Source organism: Hyperolius riggenbachi, chromosome 1 (assembly GCF_040937935.1).
Source record: "Hyperolius riggenbachi isolate aHypRig1 chromosome 1, aHypRig1.pri, whole genome shotgun sequence".
Classification (NCBI taxonomy): domain Eukaryota; kingdom Metazoa; phylum Chordata; class Amphibia; order Anura; family Hyperoliidae; genus Hyperolius; species Hyperolius riggenbachi.
In genome coordinates this window covers 29,048,398-29,066,209 of record NC_090646.1, presented here as the reverse complement: position 1 = coordinate 29,066,209, position 17,812 = coordinate 29,048,398, and the positions used below count along the sequence as shown (strand labels likewise).

The 17,812-nt window shown below is 46.7% G+C and overlaps 1 protein-coding gene across 1 annotated transcript in view; it reads right to left on the bottom strand.

The window, feature by feature from the left end:
- Nucleotides 1–1,465: 1,465 nt before the first annotated feature.
- Nucleotides 1,466–17,812, bottom strand: part of LOC137544209 (vomeronasal type-2 receptor 26-like) — a 54,652-nt gene continuing 38,305 nt past the window's right edge. Inside the window, exon 6 of the mRNA XM_068265288.1 lies at nt 1,466–2,379. Coding sequence (XP_068121389.1) covers nt 1,466–2,379 — 914 coding nt within the window. The remainder of the gene's footprint in view (nt 2,380–17,812) is intronic.

Below are 17,812 nucleotides of genomic sequence, written 5' to 3'. Positions count from 1 at the left end.
TGTCTGTGCCTAAAAATGGTCCCAATTTTACACCTGGTACATTGACAGACAGGGGCATAACAGATAATGACAACACTTAATTCTGTGGTTAAATCATTATACATGCATTTCCCTTTTAATTGAACAAATAACTCACACTTAAAAAAAAAAAAATCGGCAAACTTTACTAGGTCAAAATTGCAATTACCTAAAGTCCCTTCTTCAAGTAGTATGGCATATTCAAATAGCACGTGGCACCCTATAAAGTTTGGCATGGTGACCCAGAACGACTGGGAAGGTATGAGGGGTTTAAAGGGGTTCTATGGTATCCTAAAAATCAAACAAGCTGACACTTACCTGGGGCTTCTATCAGCCCCCCTGCAGTGATAATGTCCTGCGCCGTCCTCCTCTGATCACTCATTCCCTGTCGCCGGTTCCTGTGTAATCATGCGAGTGATTACACTGCGGCTGCACGGCCATGGCTTCGTACTGCGCCTGCACAGTAAGCTCCCGATGATGCAAGCTGAAGCGAGCATTATTCGTCTATTTAGACAACTATTAAACCGGGACTGGCAGCGGGGAACGAGTGATCAGAGGAAGACTGCGCAGGACATTGCAGCTTCAGGGGCCGATAGAGGCCTCAAGTAAGTGTCAGCTTGTTTGATTTTTAGGATACCACATAACCACTTTAAAGCGACCAAAAAGCCCTCAGAAGAAAAAAATCCCCTTTAGCTTTGATTCAAATACAGGAATTAACTTCCACTTACTTCTTTCACTTTTTACAAAGTTTTAAATTCCTAATTTCACAAAGTATTAAAGATATTAAGGCAAAATGCCAACAGCAAATAATTGTGTTTCTTATGTTAGTTATTTAAAGAGACTCTGTGACAAAATGTTCAGCCTTATTTCTTCTATCTTATGAGTTCCTATACCTGTTGTAATGTGGTCTGGATTACTGAAGCCTTTTCTAGTTGCACTGTCTCTGTAATATATCCAATCTTCTTTTCTTTGTCAAGCTTTGTCGACCCAGAGAGGAATGCACTCCCTGTGCTGTGATAGGGACAAGTTATGCACGCCCCCTCCATGCCCCCCTCTGCTCTCCTGTGTGCTGTGTGTATGAGTCACAGGCAAGGTATCTGCTCACAGTCAGCCTGTCTGAGGCTCACAGAGCTGTGACCTTGTGAACAGCTGTGAGTGCAGAAAGATCAGTTTAAAGCCCAGACAAGCAGCTAAGGCAACACTGGGAGTAACATTCCAGCAGTTAAGTCAGGCTTGAGAGGAGCCACTGCAAACGGGCACCTGCTCTGATGATGTATTACTTGTTTGGTGGCCATCTTCATTGTTTACAAAAACAATGAATAAAATAGTGATTTTATCACCAAGAAAGCAGCGGAGAGCAGCGAAAATGTCACAGAGGAGGCTAGAAGAAGACTACAAACAGGCTGGTACATTTATTTATGTAATATTTTCACAGTACCAATTCTCTTTAGCTATCTTGATTTCTTTTGGAATGTACACTTCTGCTGATATTTAGCTCATGTTTAAAAAGTATAACATAGCATTTTGGGAAAAATATGCAGCCTAATAGCCCAACACTAGATGCTAGTATGGCAAATATCTCCACAGCCACCATGTATTTCCCTCTGGTGCTCAGATAGGCCGGGATCATGGCAATCCAGACACTGCAGAACACCAGCATGCTGAACGTGATGTACTTGGCCTCATTAAAGCTGTCCGGTAATGTCCTCACCATGAAAGCCAGAAGAAAGCTCACAGCTGCCAGAAACCCCATATAACCCAGTACAGAGTAGAAGCCAATTACTGACCCCTCGTTACACTGATTGATGATATTCCCAGGAACAGAGAACATGTCATACTCGTGATAAGGAGGAGAGATGGACAACCAGATAACACAGATCAGAGCTTGTATAGAGGAGCAGGTGAACACTAAGGAATTGGAGAGTTTGATAGTGGCCCATTTTCTCCAGTAACTTCCTGGTTTGGTGGCTTTGAAGGCAATGCAGACAGTTACAGTCTTGGCCAGAACACATGACACTGAGATTGTGAAGAAGACCCCAAAGGACACCTGTCTCAGCATGCAGGTTATATCCACAGGACGTCCGAGGAACAAGAAGACACAGAGGAAGCTTAGCAGGATGGAGGTCAGGAGAATGAAGCTCACAGTCCGGTTATTGGCTTTCACAACTGGAGTGTTCCAGTAATGAATAAAGATTCCTAATATAAATAATGTCATGGCTGAAAATACCAAAGATGCCAAAGCAAATATGAGTGTCAAAGCATCATTTTCATAGGACAGAAAATCATAGGCCTTGGAAAGACATCTTACTTTCTCCTTATCAGGCCACTCTTCATCAGGACATAGGAAGCAGTTTTCACTGTCTGGAAAGAGAACGGGAAATATATTTAATATAAATGGAATAATAAAAATGTTCAATACATGAAGGACATCTTTATTGATGTATTAATCATAAAATAGTGGGGCAAACATGTTTTCCAGAGGACAGTTAACAGCAGGCATTCACTGTTCACAATTAACAAAACATTTTTGCAAAGTTCTCGACCTTAACATGGAGGCATTTTTGGCCCTTCACCCTTTAGTCAGGTGGTACACGACAGCTATTCAGGAATTTTTACCACATAGGACACCCCCCACCACCCCATAAAAGAAATGATCAAGGCAGCCATTTTACAGTCATCCTGTAGTCAGTGAAGGAGGAGCCGTGCTGTAGAGATGGCTTGAACCTCCGATTTTAGGTTTGCGAACCTCGAACACGAACTTCGGGTTTGTGCAAACTGCAATAGACTTCAATAGGTAGGCAAATTTTCAAAACTTCAAACGCTCATTCTGGCCACAAAAGTGATGGAAAAGATGTTTCAAGGGGTCTAACACCTGGAGGCGGGCACGCCAAAAGTCCCGGGGAAAATTACAGATTTCACACACAGTAGAGTTATAATACCTAAAAGGCAGAAATCACATTGCATTGCTAAATTGGAGGCCTAAAGTGTTTTAAAAACATATTGCGTGTGTATACATGGATCAGCAGGTAGTGTAAGTAGTGTATTGCTTCACACTGACAGACCAAACGCACTGTGTAATGCACCGGAAACAGCTGTTTGTATAGCGATGGCCGTGCTGGACTACTGCGCACCATGGCAAGATTGCTCTTCCTCAGTGTAGTGATCTGCGGGCGATTTCCAGTCAGCGCACACCACGTGCACTGAAGCATAGGAGATCCCCACAATCACAGAAGCAAAGTACCCAGTATATATTTGTAGACGAGAATTTCAACCAGATGATGGAGCTGTGGACTACAGAGGAATAAGCCCTCTGTACAGCCACAGATGCCAGATTGAAATTGTACGATTAAGCAAGACTGGGCAACAAAGTAGCAACTCAGAAGAAAGCAAGAACAGAGACAGACTATGTGATATGTCTACCAATCTAGTCACCACCCCACAATGGTAGACATATCACATTAGAGCAGACCAGAGTGAGAAAGCTAATTGCAAGAGAGGCAATTGCTATCAGCAACACAAGACTGAGCAAAGACAGAGCATGAACTGAATAAGGAAAACACAGCAAACAACCACAATCTGAACGCCAAGGACAATAACAAATGAACTATTTAAATGCAGTCACCGCACGTTAAGCGCAACAGCGACAAGCGCGTTAATAGCACAGTCACCGCACGTTAAGCACAACAGTGACAAAACGTACCAACCCTGACTAACAAATGAACACGGAGAACAAAGACAAACAGATAACGTGAACACTTGCTAATCGGTTGCCCAACACCAGACAACAGCAAGCGTTCGTTCCAGACAAAATAGACTGAAGGAGTAACCAATAGCAACCACAGCTAAGGTTATACTCCAAGATACAGACAAGGGAGATCCACCACCTCTAGAGCTATGGTGAATGCGATCTAGGAGCGAGACCAAATGATTCACTGTCAGCCACCGCTGGTGACAGTACAATCGCAAGGACAGGACAAGACAAAACAGGAATAAGCAGTACAAATAATACAGAACCTAACTGCACTAGAAGGAGTGCAAAGTGCACGCCCCAAGAATTAACTACACTAGAATATTCGCAACAAGATACAAAAGAGGCTGAGGCTCCAAGGTTAATCTCACCAGACAGGAACCATGTCGAGCAAGGAATTCTGGGAGGAAGTGACATTTATACTGGAAACCTTCAAAGGAAGCAGACAAGCAGATTGCAAGATAAGTAGATGCAAATCAGTCAACCTTGCCAACCGACAGAAAGGCCTTTTTTCCCTGGACTGAACTATGCAACCTGCATAGGAAACAAAACAGGCCAAGGAATCAAGGCCAGCAGAGCGGATTCTGACATTCAGTGATGTTAGGTAATGTCTGACTGCCTTATCAACTTCCAATGGTTCTTTCTCTACCATTGTTAAAGCTTAAATCTATTTTTTTTTAATTACTTTTTCTGCTGTCTGTTCAGTACCTTCAACGAGAATCTGTTATGGAGGGCAAGTCTGGCATCCATTGAGCTGTGTGATAAACGTTCTTTGGTACTTTCTCAGTACCATGGTGAACACGGGTATTGGGTCGGGAATCAGGGTTCAATTCCAGTCCAGAGTGGGAGCCTGAGAAACGGCTACCAGCACCACACATCCAAGGAAGGTGTGACGGATGGCGGAGAAGCCGCCGCGCGTTCTGACAGTAAGGCGGCGGTGTCCGCGCACAGAGCGGTGGTTTCCCCGCAGCAACATGCGTCTGGTTTGTCTGGAGTCTGGACCCAGTAGTGCACACAGATGGAGAGCTACGCGTGCGCGCGGCGCAAGACAGGCTCTTTATGCCAGTAGGAGAAGGGTCAGCTGATCGAGGCGGTCAACTGATCCCAGCTCAGCAGATGATTGGTTGATGGGAGCTGGGCGGCGCTGGGGAGCGCTTCACTATATATATCTTTTGCTGTTCAGTTGCTGGTTGTCTGGCGTTGTGAATACCTATGTGTTAGCACTCAGACCTTAGTCAGATCCTTCAGTGTGGTGGAACCAGGTGGACCTGGGAATCAACACATAGCCAGTTTACTGTGTATCATCTGTGTTATTCCTTAGACCAGTTCCAGGGTGTAGAGACCACGGACCTCACGCCCCAGACTAGGAATACTGTGTATCATCTGTGTTATTCCTTAGACTAGTTCCAGGGTGTAGAGACCACGGACCTCACACCCCAGACTAGGAATACTGTGTATCATCTGTGTTATTCCTTAGACCAGTTCCAGGGTGTAGAGACCACGGACCTCACACCCCAGACTAGGAATACTGTGTATCATCTGTGTTATTCCTCAGACCAGTTCTAGGGTGTAGAGACCACGGACCTCACACCCAGACTAGGGAACTTGTATTATCATTCTGTTATACATCAGACTAGTCCCAGGGTGTAGAGACCACGGACCTCACACCTAGACTAGGGAACTTGTGTTATCATTCTGTTATACATCAGACTAGTTCCAGGGTGTAGAGACCACGGACCTCACACCCAGACTAGGCATTGTTTGATATCTGTTATGACTTATTGCTTTCCTGACTACTCCTCTGATCTCTGATTCGGTACCTTGCACTTCTGATATTCCGTTACCAAACCTTGCTTGCCTTGGATACCGAATCAGCTTCCTGTCTTTGTACTTTATCTGTCTGTGTGTTGCCAACCCGGCTTGCCCGTCCTTTCTGGCTGTCACCCACCCCTTGGGTGCTCAGTCTTCCTGCAGGGCCCCCTGCTCCTCAGAGGGGGCACTGCTGCTAAACCAGTCAGTGTCTCCTCCTCCTGGAGCCCTTGACTGCAGTAGAGTATGTCTCTACTTATTGGACCACCTGCTACCCCGGTGGTTCAATTCCTACTGTTACACCAAACACTTACATGCTTCAGGTGTCCAGAGATTAGCAATATATCTGTATTATCAGTGATTCTGCAGATCATCAATAATCAGGTATATATCTGTATTCTTGGTAATACTGCAGATCACCAATAATCAGATTCTCTCTGCGTGCTGACACCGATCGTTACAGAATGCCAGACCAAACCAATATGGATGCACTTAGCAGTCGTCTTGACACACTCACTACTTCGGTGGAAAACCTCATCAGAGTGATGGACGGTCAGCAGGCCCAGATCTCTGCTTTATCTGGGTCACTACAAGTCCTTCAGACGACTGTAAATTCAGTGCGATCCCCTCCAGTTACAGACTTGAGAATGTCTGTACCCGAAAAGTTTTCTGGCCATAGATCTGACTTTCAGAATTTTAAGAATCGTGTAATGTCATATTTTGAACTGAGGCCTAACCTGTCAGGAACAGAGGCACAGAGAATTATCTTTATTAAGACCTTACTCTCAGGGGATGCTCAGACCTGGGCGTATAATTTAGGGTGAGGGCATGAAGCACTCAGGTCAATTGAGGAGTTTTTTAAGTCCATGGCCATAATCTATGATGATCCAGACATTTCCTCTACCGCTGAGCAGAAGTTGAAGACCTTGCGCCAGGACAAAGATCCTGTGGAGGTTTATGCAGCTGAGTTCAAGAAGTGGTCGGTGTTGGCCAGGTGGGGGGATTTTGCGTTACTGGATTGTTTTCTATCAGGGTTATCAGACGCAGTCTTTGGATTGATGTTGGGATACCCTGAACCGAAAACCATTGAGGAAGCAATCTCTTTGGCAGTACGGGTTGATCGTCGGTTACGATATCATAGACAAACACGTGGTAAGGACCGGATCAGATATGCCTCCTATACCACTCCTCCAGCGGCCTCAGTCAGTCCAAATTGACGCGGTCAGAGAGAAATCGCAGGAAAACAGAACAGCTGTGTTTATACTGTGCAGAGGAGGGTCATCAGTGCTGCTCGTAATGGAAAAATCTACGCTTACGGATCATTACGCGTATATTTACGCTATTACGCATTACGCAATTACGGTTACGGCATAGGAAATTATCTACGGTACATCACCGTAATTACGCGTAAACTTACGCAATTACGCGTAAGGATACCGTAATGAAGGCGCTTACACTACGATGTTACGCGTAGTGCCGTAATACCCATTAATGCGTATTTTTTTACGCATGCGGACGATATGTACGCAATAGCCGTCAATGTGACAGTTATTGCGTACATATCATTCGTATGCGTCAAAACGTACGCATATACTGAAGGGCGGGATAAGATACTATTGGTTGCTTAGGATGTTGACTGATTGGCTACTCTTAGAAAATGGGAGATTTTACATTAGTAATTACGCGTAAAATTACGCGTAAGTGTTCGTAAAATTACGCATGCCTATCAATTACGGTAGACAGTGTAATTACGATACTACTTACGGTCTTACGCGTAAATAATTACGCGTAAGACCGTAAGTTACGCGTAACGCTTACGCGGAAATTTACATTGAATTACGATGCGTAATTACGCTCATGCGTAATTTCGGCCCAGCACTGAGGGTCATTGAATGCAGAATTGCCCCAGGAAGTCGAGAAACGCTGCTGCCTAGGAGTAGTCAGAGGTAATACCCTAGGCGCGCAGTATTTACCTCTACATGACAATCGTCTGCTACTTCCCTGTTCTGTCACATGGGAGGGTCAGAACTGAAGCTTTCATTGATTCTGGTTCAGCGGCTAATTTTATTGATTACGATTTTGCTAAAAGATTGGGAATACCCATGCTCCCCTTGGATCAACCAATCCAGGTCACTGCTGTGGATGACTCTCCTCTGCAGAGTAGGCACCCCTTATCCCTTACTCCAAGTTTGCAACTCAATGTGGGGGTCTTACATGGGGAAAGTCTGCAATTTCTGGTTTTGCGTATGGCAACATCTACCATCATTCTTGGCATGCCCTGGTTACAAATTCACTCGCCTCAGATAGACTGGGTTTCAGGTCAGCTAACGAGCTGGTCATCCCATTGTTATCATCATTGTTTAGCGAAAGTAACCATGGGTAATACCAACATTCAGGTTGAAGGTGTGCCGAGACAATATGCAGAATTTGCTGACGTCTTCTGTCCTAAGTCAGCGGACAAACTTCCCCCCCATCGTGCCTTCGATTGTCCCATCGATCTGAGATCTGGTTGTATGCCGCCCAGGGGTCATCTTTATAACCTATCTGGGCCAGAGAAACTAGCTATGCAGGAATACATCAGGGAAAACTTGGCAAAAGGGTTCATCCGTCCCTCTCGTTCACTAGCAGGGGTAGGTTTCTTTTTTGTAAAGAAAAAAGACGGAGGCCTCCGTCCTTGTATTGATTACCGAGGCCTGAATAAGATCACAGTGAAAAACCGCTACCCTTTGCCATTGATTGACGATTTGTTCACACAGGTGACCAATGCCAATATTTTTTCCAAGCTAGATCTCAGGGGGGCATACAACCTAGTCCGTATCAGGGATGGTGACGAATGGAAGACGGCCTTCAACACACCTGACGGGCATTACGAGTACCTGGTGATGCCCTTCGGGTTGTGCAAACCGCCGTCCGTCTTCCAGGAATTGATCAATTAGGTGTTCAGGGAAGTGTTGGGGAAGTTTGTTCTGGTTTACTTGGACGACATACTAATCTTTTCGTCCAGTCTCTCGCCAGTCTCTCGAACATCGCCAGCATGTCAGATGGGTTTTAAAAAAGTTAAGACTGAATCAACTTTATGCCAAACTGGAGAAATGCCTCTTCGAGGTAGAGTCAGTAGCCTTCTTGGGGTACATTATCTCCACTTCTGGTCTGACGATGGACCCAGGGAAAGTTTCTGCTGCCCTGGAGTGGCCTCAGCCTGTGGGGCTGAAGGCACTTCAGAGATTCCTGGGATTTGCAAATTACTACAGAAGGTTCATTAAGGGGTACTCTACCATCATCTCCCCCCTCACCAGTCTCACCAGGAAAGGGGCTGACACTCATCACTGGTCACCAGAGGCTCATGCGGCCTTTTCGACCCTAAAGAAACTGTTTTGTTCTGCCCCGATACTGAGGCATGTTGATGTCGCCTTTCCCTTCATTGTAGAGGTTGATGCCTCAGAGGTGGGGGTGGGAGCTGTGTTGTCTCAGAGGTCAGGTTTGCAGGGCAAGCTGCACCCATGTGCCTACTTTTCTCGCAGATTTTCAGCCGCCGAGAAATACTATGACATCGGCAACCGGGAGCTCTTGGCCATCCAATTAGCGTTTGAGGAATGGCGACACTGGTTAGGGTGCAGAACACATTATCACAGTTTATACAGATCACAAGAATTTGGAGTATATTGAGGGGGCTAAGAGACTCAGCCCTCGCCAGGCCCGGTGGTCCCTGTTTTTTGCAAGATTCAGATTTGTAATCACGTATACTCCTGGAAGTAAGAATGTCAAGGCCACTGCTCTCTCCAGGTGTTTTGAGCCCGAGTCAGTGCAGCCTGCAGTCCCTGAAACCATCCTACCCCCAAAGGTAGTTCTGGCAGCCACTGAGACATGGAGATATTGGACAGCCACTTTGAGTCCCTACCAACAGGATGTTCCAGAGGGAAAACCTGAGGGGGTCATGTTTGTGCCACTGCCTTTCCGCTTACAAATCCTACAATTCTTTCATTCTCACAAGAATGCTGGTCATCCTGGAGCCACCAGAACTCAGGATCTATTAGCTAGATGTGCCTGGTGGCCTACTTTGGCTACAGATTGTAAGGAATTTGTAAAAGAGTGTGCGGTATGTGCGAGGAGTAAACCCTCTCGTCAGGCCCCCGTTGGCACTTTACAGTCCTTGCTAATCCCCAATGAACCCTGGACTCATATTTCCATGGATTTTGTAGGTGAACTCCCTCGGTCTGAAGGCAAGTCAGTCATTTGGGTGGTAGTGGACCGTTTCAGTAAGATGGTACACTTTGTCCATCTGAAAGGACTCCCCTCGGCCCAGGAATTGGCTGATCTCTTCATCCTGCACATCTTCCGGCTGCATGGCATTCCGGAAAATGTAGTGTCAGATCGGGGAGTCCAATTTGTTTCAAGATTTTGGAGGGCCCTTTGCCATCAATTAGACATGGAACTCGTATTTTCATCAGGCTATCACCCAAGACCAACGGTCAGACCGAGAGAGTTAACCAATCGCTGGAACAATTCCTCAGGTGTTATGGTGCTGATGCGCAAACTGATTGGGTAAAGTTTTTTCCATTCGCAGAGTTTGCGCACAACAACCTGAAGAGCTCCTCTTCTGGGTTCTCCCCATTCTAGGTGGTGTCAGGGAGATCACCTAAGTTTGCTCCTTTACCGGTCGCATCTACTCCTTTCCCAGCTCTGGAGGATTGGCAAAGGGCTCTGAAAGAGATTTGGGGAATGGTTAAGAGAAACCTAGGGAAAGCTTTCCAAACCCAGAAGAAACAGGCAGATAAACATCGGTCGGTAGAGTGGAGATTCTCTCCAGGAGATTTAGTGTGGGTGTCCACTCGTCACTTGGCCTTAAAACAATTGTCACCCAAGCTGGGTCCTAAGTTTATAGGACCTTTTCCAGTGGCCAAGAAAATCAATAAGGTCACGTATGCCATTGATCTCCCAGCCAGTATGAAAGATTTTAGATCATTCCATGTGTCCCTGTTGAAGCCAGCAGTACAGGTGGACTCCTCTCCCCCCCCCCTGTGTTGGTGGATGACCAACCAGAGTATGAGATTGAAAAGATTCCGGATTCTCACCTGGTGCAGAATTCTGTGCAGTATCTGGTCCACTGGAAGGGATATGGCATAGAGGAGAGATCTTGGGTGCCAGATTGTCGCATGCATGCAGAAGAATTAAAGAAAGAGTTTCATGACTTACATCCTGGGAAGCCTGGTGGAAAGTGTCCGAAGTCCACTCCTGGGGGGGGGGTACTGTGGCGGAGAAGCCGGCGCGCATTCTAACAGTGAGGCGGCGGTGTCCGCGCACAGAGCAGCGGTTTCCCCGCAGCAACATGCGTATGGTTTGTCTGGACCTAGTAGTGTACACAGATGGAGAGCTACGCGCGCGCGTGCCGCAAGACAGGCTCTTTATGCCAGTAGGAGAAGGGTCAGCTGATCGAGGTGGTCAGCTGATCCCAGCTCAGCAGATGATTGGTTGATGGAAGCTGGGCGGCGCTGGGGAGTTCTTCACTATATATATCTCTTGCTGTTCAGTTGCTGGTTGTCTGGCATTGCGAATACCTATGTGTTAGCACTCAGACCTTAGTCAGATCCTTCAGTGTGGTGGAACCAGGTGGACCTGGGAATCCACACTTAGCCAGTTTACTGTGTATCATCTGTGTTATTCCTTAGACCAGTTCCAGGGTGTAGAGACCACGGACCTCACACCCCAGACCAGGAATACTGTGTATCATCTGTGTTATTCCTTAGACCAGTTCCAGGGTGTAGAGACCACGGACCTCACACCCCAGACTAGGAATACTGTGTATCATCTGTGTTATTCCTCAGACCAGTTCCAGGGTGTAGAGACCACGGACCTCACACCCAGACTAGGGAACTTGTGTTATCATTCTGTTATACATCAGACTAGTCCCAGGGTGTAGAGACCACGGACCTCACACCTAGACTAGGGAACTTGTGTTATCATTCTGTTATACATCAGGCTAGTTCCAGGGTGTAGAGACCACGGACCTCACACCCAGACTAGGCATTGTTTGATATCTGTTATGACTTATTGCTTTCCTGACTACTCCTCTGATCTCTGATTCGGTACCTTGCACTTCTGATATTCCGTTGCCAAACCCTGCTTGCCTTGGATACCGAATCAGCTTCCTGTCTTTGTACTTTATCTGTCTGTGTGTTGCCAATCCGGCTTGCCCGTCCTTTCTGGCTGTCACCCACCCCTTGGGTGCTCAGTCTTCCTGCAGGGCCCCCTGCTCCTCAGAGGGGGCACTGCTGATAAACCAGTCAGGGTCTCCTCCTCCTGGAGCCCTTGACTGCAGTAGAGTCTGTCTCTACTTATTGGACCACCTGCTACCCCGGTGGTTCAATTCCTACTGTTACACCAAACACTTACACGCTTCAGGTGTCCAGAGGTTAGCAATATATCTGTATTATCGGTGATTCTGCAGATCATCCATAATCAGGTATATATCTGTATTCTTGGTGATACTGCAGATCACCAATAATCAGATTCTCTCTACATGCTGACACCAATCGTTACAGAAGGACCCAATGTCCAAGGAAGGACCCAATGTGTGTAATGTTTCTGCCCTGACCGTGCTTTGCAGACCAGGCATCCATAGTCAGATGGACCCTTGACCCAACGCTGTGTGCCAGACAGGGATGAGCAGAAACTACGCCAGTGCGAATTTACGCATCATAGTTCACATCTACGCATAGTAGTTTGTAAGTGAAGTTCCGCTACGCGTACCTTATGCCCAATATGCGTAGTTAACATGTGTATTGCGTAGTGAACTACGAATGTGTTACTCGCGTCTAATTTTCCACGCTTACAAATTTACGCATTGGAAAAGGGAATGTACGCATAGAAGAGTTACTGGTATAAGCATTGCATAAAGAGTTAATACATAAAATTTTCTGCATACGGGCATAAGCATCTGCATTCACTACACTTCGCACTACGCGTAATTGCGTATTTTAATGCGATATCTACCAAATGCATATGAAGCGAATATTTGATTTTGAAGCCGTAGTTTGTTGAAGTGTAACTGCGTACAACTATGTGTAGTTCCATCTTAGCGAAGTTGGCTGACTACGACCATCCCTGGTGCCAGAGATGACACCACTTGCCTTTCAACATCACGGTACAGTTTGAGTATCGCCTTTTTTGAGAAATAATTGTGGCCTGGTATCTTTCACTGTGGTGTTCCAATTGCCACAAATGTTCGGAAGGCCTCAGAGTCCACCAGCGGGTATGGTAACAGCTGGTGAGCTAACAGTTCCACCAAGCCAGCTGTCAGACGCCGAGCAAGGGGGTGACTGGCAGACAGTGGCTTCTTCCGCTCAAAGATTTCCTTCACGGCACAGACACCTGGCTGTGCTGTGGGCAAAGGAGCAGGAACAGCTACCATCACACATCCAAGGAAGGCTGCAGGCACAATACAGGAAGACTCTTCCAAGGCCCTGCTATATGATGAGACAAATACATTTGAAATCCTTTAACGACAATCTGTTATGGAGGGCAAGTCTGTTATACAGTCAAGTGAAAGGTATGCGCTGACTGCCAGGTATAATACAATGTGCAGTCACAGATACAATAAAAGGTATGCACTGACTGGTATAATAATACAATGTGCAGTCCAACAGATGCAGTGAAAGGTATACACTGACTGCGTGTATAATACAACGTGCAGCCACACAGATGCAGTGAAAGGTATGCAGTGACTGCAAACAGCTGTTTGTGTAGTAATGGCTGTGCTGGACTGGTGCACACCATGACAAGAGTGCAGGTGATGGCGGTTTTCAAGCCCATATGGTCGGGCTGAGGTAGCTCAATGACAAAACAACAGTGACTGACCAGCTGATCGAATTTGGTTTGTCCACAATGAAGCAACGGCCTTATTATCTTGGGTCAGGTGTGCCCCCCAACACACTCATATAGCCGGTCATTGCTTTATTGTGATATGCAAGTCCCTTCACCGCGGCAAGGTAAGAATCACAAAGGGGAATTGACACATGTGCATGCCTTTTGTTTTGTTATTACAGCCGCAGTGCAGCCATTAGGCAGGCATGTACACGCACCAGAAAAAAATAGTATTGTTTTTGTTAGTGACCACTGCTAGCAGCAGCCTTAAAAATTCAGGAATTCAGCTGGAGTCCTGGAGTCTGTTGGTGGTGATGGAGAATGCAGTCGAGTGACCTGCAGGCAGAGATGCTGTGTGGGGACTGGGGACCGACTTAGTCTTGGGGCAGACAGTCACACCGGGTGCAGGCAGAGATGTTGTGTGTGGGGACTGACTTGGACCTCAGGCAGGCCTGACCGTACTTTGCAGACTAGGCATCCGTGGTCAGATGGACCCTTGACCCAGCGCTGTGTGCCAGAGATGACACCACTTGCCTTTCAACATCACGGTACAGTTTGGATATCGCCTTTTTTGAGAAATAATTGCGGCCTGGCATCTTCCACTGTGGTGGGTGGCTTTGCTTTTGTGTGCTGCTTTTCCTCAGGTGGCCATCCCATTGTAGTTTGTGCTTTGTCATCATGTGCCTTCGCAAGGCAGTTGTCCCTACGCAGGTCTTGGTCTTTCTGTGGCTCAATTTTCGGTGGCAGAGAGTACAGATGGCATTGCTCTCATCTGAGGCAGACACAAAAAATGTTTCACACTGCTGAGCCCTGGGAGGGTGGCACTTTGGTGGCTGCTGTCTGAGTGTTAAGTGGGGATTCAGAATCAGCACAGGAGGAGGAAGATATGTCATAGTTCTGTGCGGAAGCTGAGGAAGATGAGGTGTTCTGTGTTAAATAGTCAACTACATCCCGACAATCTTGGGGGTTGATGGCCCGTGCCTTCTGAACCAGTGTTCAGGACCGCACAAAATCATGACAGCATGACCTCGAACAGACCTGCCGGGTGGCCTGCCTCTGGCTCTGCCTCTGCCTGTTTTGTACATATTGGCGGGTATGAAGTGAAAGGTATGCACTTACTTGACTAATACAATGTGCAGTCACACAGGTGCAGTAAAAGGTATACACTGACTGCTAGTATAACAATGTGCAGTCACACAGGTGCAGTGAAAAGGTATGCAGTGACTGCTGGTATAACAATGTGCAGCTGTCACACACACAGGTCCAGTGAAAATGAATGCACTGACTGCCAGTATATAATACAATGTGCGGTCACTCACAGGTGCAGTTACAGGTATGTGCGGACTGGTATTACACAATACTATGTGCAATTGTCACACACACAGGTCCAGTGAAAATGAATGCACCGACTGCTGGTATATAATACAATGTGCGGTCACTCACAGGTGCAGTTACAGGTATGCACGGACTGGTATTACACAATACTATGTGCAGCTGTCACACACACAGGTCCAGTGCCAGTGAAAGGTATACAATGAATGTGCTGGGCCTAGCACAGTATAGCAATTAGCAAGGGCCAGCTGCGACAAACGGGGCTTTATAATGCAGTGTCAGTGACACACACACACACACACACACAAAAAAAAACTCACAAGAACATTAGCTCTGAAAAGAGCTCTTTTTGTGGATCTTTTAGGCAACTAATATCATCTAGGAGCAAGTTACAAGAGCCCAATTAAGCTTTCCCTATCTCTGCAGACTGCAGCACGTTTCTCTCCTTTCTCTCACTACAGCAGCACACAGAGTGAGAGAACATGACCGACGCTGCTGCTTTCATACAGGGGGGGGGGGGGGTCTCCAGGAGGGAGTGCAGCCTGATTGGCTACAATGTGTCTGCTGACTGTGATGTATAGGGTCAAAGTTTAGCCCAATGATGTAGTATAGGGAACGGGTTGAACTCGCATAAAGTTCACATTCGATCGTGATCGTGAACCAGCGATGTTCGCGTGAATAAGTTTGCATGTGAACCGTTCGGGCCACCACTACTGTGCTGTTGATTGGGGGACAGGTAGACAGCAGTTATGTGGGTTCCAGTGCTGTGTAGTTGCTTCCATAAGTGTTAGGATCCTTGTCAGGTCAGCTAGGGACCCGAAAGTCCTTTTAAGGCTCCTGCTGATCCTGCTATCATGTTTTGTTGTTGTTTGTGGATTGGTGTGTATCTGGCTAATAGTACAGTAACCCTGTAGTATAGTATAGTTTATGGCTGCATCACTGTTACAGCCAGGGATGCTCATCCGGATTTCGGATATCCGGGTTATTCAACCATTTTTGCACTATCCGTCCGGATCCGGATTCCAGATAGTTGAGCAGAAATCCGGATATCTATGTGCGGATAGTTTGACAGCTGACCCGGATATCCACGGATTTCTCCCAGATATCCGAATCCGGATTACAGGTTTGGTGGCAAAAAGTCACACACACACCCCCTCCCTGATGTTACCTTCCAGGGATTTGTAGGCTGTCAAAAGCAAGCTCACTCACATATATTGGCCAGGACTCAAACCCAGGTCCTCAGCTTTGAAGGCAGCTATGCTCACCACTACACTACCAACAGCACTACACACTAAAGCCAGCCTAGCATGTACCATTGTGATATACCCAAGAGAAAAATGAGCTTGCTTATTTGCCTAATTTGCTAGATGAAAGCAGTGGAACACATGGTGAAACTGCTTACATGATTCAATTCAAGACTTCAGAATCAGAAAGATCATGTGCTCCCCTGGATGATGATGCTGGTGTAACACACACAGCAAAGGACAGCAATTTGTAGTCTGGAAGATTCCAGGGCAAGGGTGGGAAGGATGAAAAGCTAGGTGGCCATGCAACCCTTCCTGCTAGGGATGGCCTTGCCTCTTGTGTTCAACAGATGTCTGAAAAGAACCCCAGATAGCCATTTAGCAGCAATTACATACACACAGTCCTTGTGGCACAATTGGTTTGTGCATTTGGCTGTTAACTGGAAGGTTGGTGGTTCAAGCCCACCCAGAGATGGCTTTATGTTCAACAGTTGTCCAAAGAAAACCCCAGATAGCCATTTAGCAGCATTTGCATACATACAGTGCTTGTGGCACAATTGGTTAATGCCTTTGTCTGTTAACCGAAAGGTCGGTGGTTCAAGTCCACCTGGGGATGGCATTGAATTTTGTGTTCAACAGTTGTCCCAAGAAAACCCCAGAAAGCCATTTAGCAGCAACTACATACACACAGTCCTTGTGGCACAATTGGTTAGTGCATTTGGCTGTTAACTGGAAGGTTGGTGGTTCAAGCCAACCCAAGGATGGTTTTGTGAGGAGAGCTGCCTTCTAAGCAGTGAAGCTGGGTTTGATTCCTGGCCAAGGTACGTGAGCGTGCTTTTGACATCCTGATCCTACAAATCCCTGGAAGACAAGATCCTCCTCCTGAGGAGGGACCAGGGATGCTCGGATAGTACTTTTTAAAATCCGAATTGATCCGGATCCGGTTCAGATATCTGAATCCGACCTTTTAGATATCTGCATGAACCTGGATATCCAAACGCATTATCCGTGGATATCCGACCTATTCGGATAGCCGGATAGAAAAAAACAGAAGTGCCTTTTAAAATGCTTTAAAAACGGGGTTGATTCCCAGCCATTGGTGGTATAGCAGTGAGGAGGAGGAGGAGGGAGGATGGGAAAGAGGATTGAAGGTGTTTTTAAAGGTTAGAAATGTTTTTAAAGCATTTTAAAAGGCACTTCTGGTTTTTCTATCCGGATATCCGAATAGGTCGGATATCCGCGGATAATGCGTTCAGATATCCGGGTTCATGCGGATATCTAAAAGGTGGGATTCGGTATCCGAACCGAATTTGGATATCCGAACCGGATCTGGATATCTGAATATCCGGATCAATTCGGATTTTAAAAAGTACTATCTGAGCATCCCTGGTTACAGCCCTATCACTTTGCTACAAGAAATTGATTGATTGGCCGCACTGTACTTTAAAAAAGTACTATCACCTAACATTACAATTCAAAGCATTTATATAATACTAGCTGGACGCCCGGCGTTGCCCGGGTATGTATTTGGCTGGTGTTGGCCCCGCCCGGGGGCGTACCTAGAAATCCCCGGGTCCCCCCGCAAAAAAAAATCCAGACCCCCCCACCACCTCCCTAGGGCACGTTCAGGGACTTTCGTGGGGCAGGTGGGGTCGCAGCATAAGAGGAGAGCTGTGGCCGCAGATCAGTGGGGAGGGGGGACATTCCCCCCCTCCCTCACCTCGGGCTCTCCTCTCTGCTCTCCCCCTCCTGCAATTATTGGTGGCAGCAGGCAGCGGCGGCAGGCAGACTGAACACATAC